The sequence below is a fragment of the Garra rufa genome, unplaced genomic scaffold (assembly GCF_049309525.1).
Source record: "Garra rufa unplaced genomic scaffold, GarRuf1.0 hap1_unplaced_733, whole genome shotgun sequence".
Lineage (NCBI taxonomy): Eukaryota > Metazoa > Chordata > Actinopteri > Cypriniformes > Cyprinidae > Garra > Garra rufa.
In genome coordinates, this window is record NW_027394998.1 from 1 (window position 1) to 11,856 (window position 11,856).

At 35.0% G+C, this 11,856-nt stretch overlaps 1 protein-coding gene across 1 annotated transcript; it reads left to right on the forward strand.

Moving 5' to 3' along the window:
• Positions 1 to 1,158: 1,158 nt before the first annotated feature.
• On the forward strand, positions 1,159 to 11,654 carry LOC141317326 (arginine--tRNA ligase, cytoplasmic-like; the record flags this gene model as incomplete). Its single annotated transcript, XM_073833066.1, has 7 exons — positions 1,159 to 1,347; positions 1,503 to 1,611; positions 1,699 to 1,799; positions 1,986 to 2,107; positions 4,445 to 4,565; positions 5,620 to 5,749; positions 11,550 to 11,654. Coding segments are annotated over 7 exons (877 nt in total), but the record flags the coding sequence as incomplete, so codon positions are not given.
• Positions 11,655 to 11,856: the final 202 nt, after the last annotated feature.

Sequence of the window (11,856 nt, forward strand, 5' to 3'; positions counted from 1 at the left end):
CTATTACAAGTCTTACTGACCCCAAACTTTTAAACGGTATATAAAAATATAAATAAAATAACATATCAAGGAAAAAACATGTAACATGGGCAGCACTAACGCATTTAATTTGTCTGCTACTTTTTGCCAGCCCTCTCTCCTGGCTTTTGCAGACTTTGAGGTGTTTCCTGTCGTTTTAATTAAAGACTCAAATTCGGCATAACCTTCCATTAAAAGCTCTTGTTCTACTTGGGAGAAAAACTGGGCACGTTTTTTGGCCATGCTGAACAGCCAACAACAGTGTTGCTAATCATTGTTTCTACTATCGATACATATCTAGACATGATTAGTACATGTCTAGATATGTACTAGACACTACTAGACACTACACATGATTAGTATCGCTGGATTGAGTTATCTGAGATAATTGCGCGTTCATGCGTTGGTTTAAAAGGTTTAAACCAACGCATGAACGCGCAATTATCTCAGATAACTCAATCCAGCGATACTAATCATAAACAACAGGTGTGTTCGAAGAACCCAATTAGCCGGATCATGATTACCACGATGATATTTTACAATATCATCTTGGATGTCTCAATTGATCTCGGATGTTTTAAGCAACGTACGAAGAACAAGCCCCTGATCATTTATTTCCACTGTTTATCATTACTGTGTTTTGACCCTCGGATTGTTTTTCTTGTTTACAACTCCCTGATGGCTGCCTTGTTGACTTTGCTTTGTTTGCTTGGATATTTAATCTGGTTGTTTGTGGCATTCCTCGAACCTGTGTCTGTCTATGACTAAGATTATTGTCCTGCCTTTGTTATTGATCCCTGCCTGTCTGTTTATTGTTCTCGCAAATAAAGCTGCATGGATCTCAATCCTCTGTTTCTCTGAGTCTGCAATGCAATATTAGATGGACAAAAAAACAAAACAACAACTAACCAACTAACTGAGAATAAGGTTGTTGAAATTGTACAGTTACTAAAACTGATATAAAAACAGAGCCAAATAAAAATATATAAAAATATATATATATTAATCAAATGGCTTAAACTTGAGCTAAAATAAAAAATAAAAGCTAATTCAAACTATTATGCATACTATAATATTATGTAGTATAAATCATGCTAAAATAGCAATTGTAATTCAGTCATTAAATCTATGTTTCCTCAGAGTTTACAGGAGGGGATGAGCCAAAACGGCAAGGCAATGTTGAACATCAACCACCGTTTGCAGCAGATCTTTGGAGAGGCCATCAGTACCGCCTTCCCTGGCCTAGAAAACCCACCACTCACGGTCACTCCTAACCAGCAGGCCAAGTTTGGTGATTACCAGTGTAACAGTGCCATGGCAATGGCTCAGGTCAGTTTCATTTTTAGGTAAACTCTTCTGTTCCTTCCTTTTGCGTCATTTTAAACATTAAGCGATGAAGGAAATGCTTTGAAGAATGTTGCTATGTCACTTGTTTCTTTTGTCCACTTATAGTGAATTATTTTTGTGAATGTGTTTGTTTTAAGATGATGAAAGCTAAAGGACAGAAGGTCAGCCCCAGGGAGATTGCAGAGAAGATTGTTCAAAACATACCCAACAATGAGTTAATTGAGAGAACAGAAATCGCAGGGCCAGGTTTGTTCAGAATAGCATAAATACCAAGACCATTTTCTCCCCTGTTTTCAAAGATTGATAAATAATCAAGTGCATATTGGATTGTAGGGTTTATCAACATTCATCTCAAGAGGATTTTTGTCTCTAAACTCCTCTCAAACCTGCTTGTGAATGGAGTGCAGCCTCCATCTTTGAAGAAGAAAAAGAAGGTAGGGGTTTCACTGTAGTGATGAAATACATTACAACATAATGTTATAAACTGTATAAACTTTTTCGGTATAAACTTTTATTCAGTAGTCTTTACATGCATTGGTGTGTGTGTGTGTGTGTGTGTGTGTGTGTGTGTGTGTGTGTGTGTGTGTGTGTGTGTGTGTGTGTGTGTGTGTGTTTTGTAGGTTGTTGTGGACTTCTCCTCACCTAACATTGCCAAAGAGATGCATGTCGGTCACCTGCGGTCCACAATTATTGGCGACAGCATGTGTCGGCTCTTTGAGTTCCTGGGTTATGAAGTGCTAAGGTTAGTGTGCTAGTTGTGGAGCTCAATTGTGGGGTTTCAGAAATAGCCAATTTTAATCTCTGTTGTGAGACATATGCCTTGTCCTCACTAAAACGTTTTATTTTTTTTTCTCTCTCCAACTTTATCCATATGATGAGGAAAAATCACCTTGATAAAGCAAAGATACCTACATATAATAATAGCATACAGTTAATAATATATAATTTTTGTGTTCGTTGTAAAATACTGAGCCAGAAAGTGGGCACGTGACAAAAGAACAAATGACTCAAACCCGAAGAATTGAGAGATGAACTAATAATTACTTATTCCGGGACTGTGTAGCATTATTGCCTATGGGGCTGGGAACAAACGCTTCAAACCCAAAAACTTGGGAGGTGAACTAATAATTTCTGTTTCTGGTACAGACTGCATAGCTTTAGTTTATTGTGATGTGACATGACAAAAGAACAAATGCAACCAGTCAGGAGGTGAGGGAACCTAACAAACTGCACAACCAGAAACAATGAATGAATATTTTCTGTTTTTCATAATTTGACATTGGTTGCATTATTGTTTAATTGCAGTAACAGCCTTATTCGAAACGTTGTGTAAGTAGATATGTTGTGGAATTTGACAATGTAACATTTCTTAATTATATTCTCCTGAAGTAAACAAAATAACTTTGTTTTGTTGGATGTGATTCAAAGGTCCGAGTAAGCAAAATTATCCGATCTTCCTATTATTAGTAGACATTCACGTAAGCATATTATATGAAAACAAGAACTCATCTCCAACTCTGCTCCCTGGAGAGTTACTGTCCTGCAGGCTGCATTTACAGTGGTACAAAAATATAATTTTTATATAATAAATTATATAAATGATTTTACGTCCCCACATTGCGGCTCAGTATCTTACAACAACAAACATTATGTATTATTAACTGTATGCTATTATTATATGTAGGTATCTTTGCTCTATCAAGGTGATTTTTCCTCATCATACGGATAAAGTTTAAAGCCTCTTTATTACCACATTCAATGACAGAAATGTAATGTATAAATTGTAAGAAATTAGTGGTGTCAAAATTAGCACGTTAACGCAGGCAATTATTTATATTTAATGCAATTAACGCAGGGGAGGGGCTAGGTTTGGCCACCCCACTCACAACTGCTAAAGAAATGTTTATTTAGATGTGCAGAGCGTCTTTACGAGCACATCAAACTGGAGACATTTTTAGACGCGCGCTCCAACTTCACCTCAGCGCCAGGCAAACAAGTGCGAAAATGTTACTGTGATGAGCAGCTTCAGTAGAACAACAGTGAACTGCGGTCAGATGAGATGTTGTCCAGCCATATGTCATTAAAAACAAATATTCCTGACCTGTCAGCCATTATACAGTGCTCGTAGCGCACGCTGCCGCACTCAAACTGCGAGTATTAAGTCTACCATGTGCATAGTAAAGTGATCACTGACAATCATTTTGGGCGGAAATTAATGTAAACACAGATATCAGATACCAGTTGTGTCATTGGACCATATTGGATCTAATCTGTCCATCAAGACTTGTGGAAAATGGGCATCCGATGACCGCTTTAAGTAGCCCTGAACACCTTGCTTAGCTGGTTCAGGTGTGTTTGTTTGAGGTTAGGTCTGAAATCTGCGGGATAGTAGCTTTTCAGGAGCAGATTTGGAGACCCCTTCTGTAGAACTTCAAAAGCCTGTGATTTCAATGAGGAGATGGCGAGTCAGGATTGTCAGTTTCATCTTTGCGACACTGACTCAGAAAACGCTAGTTTATTAACAAATAATTAAAATATCTCTGTACTATTCCCCCCCGACACATTCATGGTAATTACTTTTGCTGGGGCTTCGTGGCAAACTTTAGTCAATTGCGTTTAAATGTGGAAATCTTCCTGCTGCACTGAATGCGCAGTCATGCTGGTGCTGGTACTGAATACTGTCCGAGCCGATCTTGACAGTTGCCGTAGCCTGGTCTTGTGTTCATCAGCGCGGCAAATATTTTTCATCACCATAATTGATGGACGTCTAAAATATAAAAAGCAGAAGACTAAAACAGGCCCTATGCCTGGCCCACGTCTAAGCTATGGGGGCATAAAGAAAACAGAGAGCGAGTACTGTTAAGTTCTTCTTCTTACACTTAAAATTTCATAACACGTCTGCGAAGATTCAACTGTGAGATTGGTAGTCAAATCAGGCTCCTCTTATCGAAGCATTGAATCTTCGACTATTGGGGGCCACCCGTAAATCTTTAATTGCATTTAATTTTTTTCCAGCAGTAATCTATGTGTTCGTTAGTGCTTGAGTATATCTTTCATTCTTTTGTCCTGTATCTGTCAGGTTGAACCATGTTGGAGACTGGGGGACACAGTTTGGGATGCTCATTGCTCATTTGCAAGACAAGTTTCCAGATTATATCCGTGCTTCCCCACCTATTGGTGACCTTCAGGCTTTCTACAAAGTGAGAATCTGTTACATACAACCTGATGGATGTGCTCAGAGGAGACTGGCTGCCTCTTAGTTTTCACCAATGTTTACCCTGTGTTACTTGATCAGTTATTGTTTTTTTTTTACTTCAAATTGGGTCAGCTGACAATTGATTAGTGGGCTTATGTATAAATTGATACTTTTTTTTATTAACAAGGATGCATTTAATCAAGTTAAAGTAACAATAAAGCCATTTATAATGTTACAAAAGATTTATTTTGAACGTAAAATTTAGTTTATTTTTAAACCTTCCGTTTTTACCATTAATAATAATAAAATCAGAATATTTTAATGATTTCAAAAGGAAAAAGTATCTAATTACAGTTATACAGTAATTACAGTTATTATCTATATATAGTAAGGAAACTTACTGTTAACCAATTAACAAGTTTTTACTGTTAAAATCATGATCATTTTTCATTTTTCACAGTGTGGAGAGAGAGAGAGAGAAAAAAAATAGAATTTGATAAACAGTCTGCAGTGAACCGGAAGTTTAATACAGCACTGACTTTAATACCGTGATGTGACATATTTATAAATGGAACAGTTCAACTGATATTAAATATTACATAGAAGGCGCAGTTTTATTTTAGCGCACTTCCTCTCGACAATCACTTGTATCAAACTAAAAGTTGGAGAGCAGTGGTTAAAGGATACTCTGCCTATGTTGCAAATATGATATCATCAGAGAAGCAAATTTCCATTTTTTTTAAAATAAAGATTACTAAAACATTTTTTTTTTCATTTAACTGTTCACCTCACGACTAGCAATGAGTGCTAACAAAGGCAGTAGTGTAATTTTTTTTTATTTCATGCAGACTTTAACTTAGTTTTTATTTGTTATATATGGAGTAACTTGCATTGCTTTAACTTAGATATGTGGTTGTATTGTTTGCACATCTCCAAAAATGTATAATGTATAGTTAAATGTAAGTAGTTATTCATGGCCCCTTGCAATATACAGTCTTTTTTTGTGGATGACTTTTCTAAGCTTAGTTAAACTTCTTCCTTCTTTCATCTTTATCAAGGAATCGAAGAAAAGGTTTGATGAGGATGAGGAGTTTAAGAAGAGGGCCTACCAGTGTGTGGTTAAACTCCAGAGCAAAGAACCAGATTTCATCAAAGCCTGGAACCTCATCTGTGATGTTTCCCGCAATGGTATGTGTAAGAAATTCATCACCTAAGAATGTCATTCTCACACAGACAGCATGTACAAACCTCCACAGACAGCACGAATTCTTATGAATTGTTACAATAATATGAATTGTTCACTGCTAAAGGAAGCAGATCATTTTTTTCTTTTGAAAGAAATTTATACTTTTATTCAGCATTAAATTGTTCGAAAGGTACAGTTAAAAAATGTATAATGTTACAAAAGATTCACATTTCAAATAAATGCTGTTCTTTTTAACTTTATATTCATCAAAAATCCAGAAAAAAGTTATACATTTCCACAAAAGTATTAAAAGGGAGTTTAAGCACCAGAATAATTTTAGATAGAATAATTTCTGAGGGAACACTGAAGAGTGGAGCAATTCCATAAATAATTACATTTTAAAGCATGCTATAATAGAAATTGGTTGTTTTAAATTGTATTGATATTTCACAATATTACTTGTCTTACTGTTATTTTGCTGAAAAAAAATCCAGCCTAGGTGAGCATAAAAGATTTATTTCAAAAACATTCTCAGAAAATATACAGTTTTTCTCAATTGCTTAAACACATTTCTTGAAATTATGCCTCTTATTTGCGAAACTCTAAACACAAATCCACAACTCCTAACTCATTTCCCCAAACTTCCTATATTGAGGTCAAAATGAATCTCTCCACTCAAAACAATTCAATCTTGCTGAAAAACCAAACTTTGCTTTCAGACATGACACACAAATCCTCAAAAACAAACACACTACAACACAGTTTTACACACTGATGAGATAAATTCAAAACAATACTACAAAAACAATACAAATAAAAAACTTTTCACAAGATGAACACAACAAATCTATTCCTTTGCAAGTGTTTTATTCCTTAATTTAATGTACTGTACAGTACAAAACAGCAAAAAACAACAAAATAATTATTCTGCCCAGCATCCTGTCTTTGGTCTGGGACAGGCCAAAGAACCTCTTCAGCATCACAGGCTAAATTAGCCCTGGCCAGGCAGCAGGGGTAAAATCCTCTTGCATGCCTGATCCAACCCTGGCACTCATCAACTAAAATATATGAGACTGCTTGTTTTCTTTCCCTTGCCCTTACTCTGTCTCTTCCATGTTGTCGTCATCATCATCATCCACCTTCTTCTCCTCCTCTTCCTCTTTCACCTCCTACTCTTCCTCTTCAAAATTACACATTACTGTATGTGGGATATTGATTGAAAAAGACTGGATAGGATTCACAGTTACACTTGTACTAGTGGTCTGACAAAAAATAAAAAAAATAAAATAAAAGCACACAACGTCATTGTGAAACAGAAAAAAAAAAGAAATATGGGCACAAAGGTGAAAATAAAAATAAGAAAGTCCACTGTCAGAATTTGTAACTCCTGTGTTGTCCTCTGTCTATTTGCTTTCCAATGGAAGGTTCATGAGATGTACCTTTGATCTATTTCAGAGAACTGCTTTATCATTGGTTGATCTATATTATCTTCATTAGTGAAAGTCAAGATTCACTTGAATAATTCATGGCAAATTTACAAAAAGTCTAATAGAAATGTGTAGAATATATGATTGACAGTTTAGGACAACTAGATCAAAAATTTTGCATTTAGGTAATGATTTATACGATGAGCTAATGACTTGATGTTTTGAGGGGTAAGACTATTGCACAGAGAACTACAGTATATAATACATTTTGAGCAACATGACAATAGCAACTGATAATGTAGGAAACTGCAGACAAATGTATATTTCATTTCTGATCTGAGAAATGCACCAAAGTGACTGAGAAAAACTTTTATCCTTTTATCTCCATCGAAGGTTCTGATTGGTGTGTGCTAAATTTTGACTCCTAGTGTTTCCAGTTGGGTAATTGTGTGCTAATTGAGCTCAAACTTTGCAGACTTGAGTGAACAATATTGAATGCTTGTGCTTTCTAAATGACCTCATGGTGTAAGCACTGAGAAATGTAGGGATTTGTGTGTAGAGTTTTGAAGTAACAGTTCACCAAATATAACTCATGTGTCAAAGCAGGGAATAGTGTTTATAGTTTAGGGAAATGGGTGTGCTTTTTCAAAAATGGCATTATAGTTTTGAAATTTTAGTTCAAAAGACTGGTTATAGTGTTTTAGCAATTGAGAAAAACTGTAATAATCTTACTTGCATTTACATTTTAAAGATAAATAATTAAAATATTTATAGTTAATGTTTTATTATTAAAATTATTTCCTTTTAAAATGCTATGCAAACACATGTACCTGTCAGGCAGGCCCCTTCAAATTCCTGAAATCGGATTGAAGGCCATAAGTGCACTGACAAAATTTCACAAGTGCCAAAATGATGTCACTTTAGGTGTATATACCCTTGTAATAGGACAGTAGGGGTTAGGACAAACATAACCAGGGTTTCCGCGGGGTCTTAAAAAGTCTTAAAAAGTCTAAAATTTAAAAATCAAAATTTTAGGCCTTAAAAAGTCTTAAATTCGCTGTTCTAGGTCTTAAATAATTTTACACAGGTCTTATTTTTCCGATGTCCATGTAACGCTACCTCTAATGCTCATTTAAATTCTCTTTCTGTTGTTTCCGTGGTGTTGTAGTTCTTTATTTCACTATTCCAAACATAATTTGCTGTATTTAAACTACAAATGAGACCAGCATGCAATAGCCAATCAGCTTTCTGTTACTGGCGCGAGTCTCTCTCGGATTGTACCGCAGAAGTAAAATGGATTTAACTTTTTAGCTATGGGTAAGTGCAAGTTTAGCGATACTTGGCTTGAAAAAACTGAATATAGGGCTTGGCTAAGGCCAGTTGCTAACAACTAGATTTGTTTTCTCCCTCTGTGGAAGTTACTGCGTCTTCAGAATCGCAGTAGCAGAATACTGGTCAAACTACCTTTTTCTGTATATAATGTTATCAATAATAATAAGAAATATAGGTCGAGCCAGCTGACCGCCAGCCTTCGAAATACTTTAAAAATGTTTTTTTTTTTTTACTTGCCCGACCGAACAAACCGCCTGATTAAAACTGAAGTGACAAAAACAACTAGCGAAGCATCGAAAGGCAAGAAAGATTCATATTTTAATACATTCAACGTAAACAGAAATTGATAATGGATGGTGTATTTCTGGTCTATTTGTGACATACTTTAAAACAATGAATGTAACAGCTCTCTAAAGAAACACACTGAGGTAAAAATTTCAAATGTATAGTTTATTTATAACATGATATAGTTCAGTAATATACCAAGTGAGCTTTTTGCTGAAAATTCTCACAATTACAAATGTTACATTCATTTTAGCTCAATAAACAAGTAGTTAGTCAAGTAGTTACTTACGTATTAGACAATATGCAACATTAGCAGAAGCATTCTCCTAGCAACGTTTTGCTATAATTCAGCGTTTTGATCGAATCAGTTGAAATAACTCGCTCATGAAGTGACTTACCGCCACCTGCTGGTAGTTTAGTGTGTTTAAAAGTATGCCTCCACACCCAACATTTCTAATTTAGATATTTATTAATCAATAAATGTATTTAAAACATTAATCTCACTTTTAATTTTGCAGGAGTAAATTGTGTAATCTCACTGCTAACAGCCATTTAGAATTTATTGATAAATTCATAAAATAAATTTCAAAGGTAATGCATACATTTCAAAAGTAAAAAAAAAAGGCCTTTATAAAGGTAAATCAAATATGCAGATTTAATATGTAAAAGCTAATAGAGCACTGATGAAAATATTGCTTCAGAATTTTTTTTTTTACGTCAGATATTTCTAGTGGTACTTTTATGGGGATATTTTGTGTGGAATAGTATCTGCTGATATGAAAAGTTCACTGTATATCCTAGTAATAAATTTAATTTATGACAGCCATGAAATTGTGTTTACTTTTTACATTAAACACATTAAATATTACATGTATGCATGTAATATAATATCTATTTCCATTACAGGTTCGGTCTTAAATTTCATATAAGGTGGTATTAAAAAGGTCTTAAAGTCTTAAATTTCACTTGTTCATATCTGCAGATACCCTGATAACAGTGAACTCAATGTTTAATACAAAATTTGTACAGCTCATACCAGTAACAAATAAACAAATAAATACTGATACTTTTTTGCAGGTGTAATAGTAAAGGAACACTCCTTAAAATTCAAAGTATTCATTTATTCACCTCCATTCTGAATAAGAAAGGGTAGAATACAGGGATCATGTGTTTTTCCAAGTAGTCTGTTTAAATAGTGAAGAGATTTTTGTGTCCAAGGTACCATGTTTTAAACGTGTTATCTCTTATTTTGGTTTAATACTATAAATACATTAATACATTTTTAACATGTTTGCTCTCCTCTTTCTTTTGTTTTAATATCTGTGTTTAATGCAGAGGACAAAAATTTAAACTAGTTTTACCAGTTTAAATCCTAAGGGCAAAGATGCCCTGCACCTCTGTCTGGCCTGTCTGTTCCTTGTGACACCAACTCTATACGGCATCTACCTTTATCCCTTAATCAGACCCTTCAGTCTAAGGTTTATCTAATGAAGGTCATTTATTGGTTTTTTTTTTTCTGATGATGCTGTCTAATCAGGCTTTGTTAATTCTGGAAAGTTCCACATTTGATTTCCCTGTAGTGTGCCCATTGTAATTAGGGTTGCATCGATCCGATACTCTGGATCGGTATCGACGCCGATCCAAGCTTTTTGAATGGATCGGATATCGGTGATGCGTGACCGATCCAAATTCGATACCGTTACCAGAGTTTGATTAAATAAATAGCAAGAAATAATAGTCTACTGTAAAAACTATAATAATTCATACAAGAACACAATTATTTTAAAACATTGCCTTAAAAATAAAATACATTTAAAATACGTTGCGCTGCTTACACAATCACATGTGACGTGAGTGTGAGAGGCGAGTTCAGAGGGAACTTTTACATGCAAAGTCTACCTCAGCGCGGTAAACATGTCCCTGATTTGGAAATATTTTACTCTTGATACAGCAGCTAGTAGCACTGCAAATTGTAATGTTTGCAAAGTCAAAGTTTCAAGGTGGAAGTAGTGTTTCGAATTACAACACCACAAATTTAATCAAGCATCTTCAAAAGCATCACGCAAAAGAACACAAGGACTTTGCGAGTGTTTATTATTAAATGACTTGCATTGTCTGACTATAACACTATATTGCCTGATTTTGCTCCATTTCGTCGTCAAAAGTAATCTGAAACAAGTCACAACTGAGCCGCTGCGCATCTCCATTCAAACACAGCGGTGTTTCGTTTATGAATGAACATGCGTTTTTAAACGAATCTAGTGAAATGATTCAATTTCCCATTCAAACAGAGTCACTTGCTTCATTCCTGAATGAACCATCCGTTCAAATGAATCAAATGAATGAAAAGATTCAGTAATTAAATCAGTGTCTTGCCGCCATCTGCTGGCAGATCTGTTCAGTTATTTATATCTGTAATCTTTCTGTTGTCAAAATGTTATTTTAAAACATTAATCTTAATAAGAAATTATGAATTTGATTGCACTCATGCATGTACCCCCCCTTTTTTTTTATCCAACAATGTGCAGGCAGATTTGGTATTTCTTTCTTTACCTAAAAAATAAATAAATCTTAATGACAAAGTGAATTGTATACATTCTTTATTTTTGAAGGTAAAATACCCCCACTGATATCGGCCTGGTATCGGTATCGGCCGATACTCAGAATTTTTGGTATCGGATCGGTTTTGAAAAAAAGGTATCGTTGCATCCCTAATTGTAATTAAACTGTCTTTGTCCCTTCCGCTTTGCTGATGTAGAGTTTCAAAAGGTCTACAACTGCTTGGACATCCGCATAGAAGAGAGAGGAGAGTCCTACTACCAAGACATGATGACAGCTGTGGTAACAGAGTTTGAGGAGAAAGGTACAGATCGAGGGCTCTTTGACTTTTTGTGTTTGTTGTTTCACTATTAGTAGATGTTGATATACAGTGGTGGCCAATATTATTAGAACACTAGTATATTCACCAGCTAAAAATTAATTTTAAGTCAGTTATTTTTATCTTTTGCTTTGTGTCAGTAGGAAATATCAGTTTATATATTTTGCCATTAATTGTAAAAATCCAG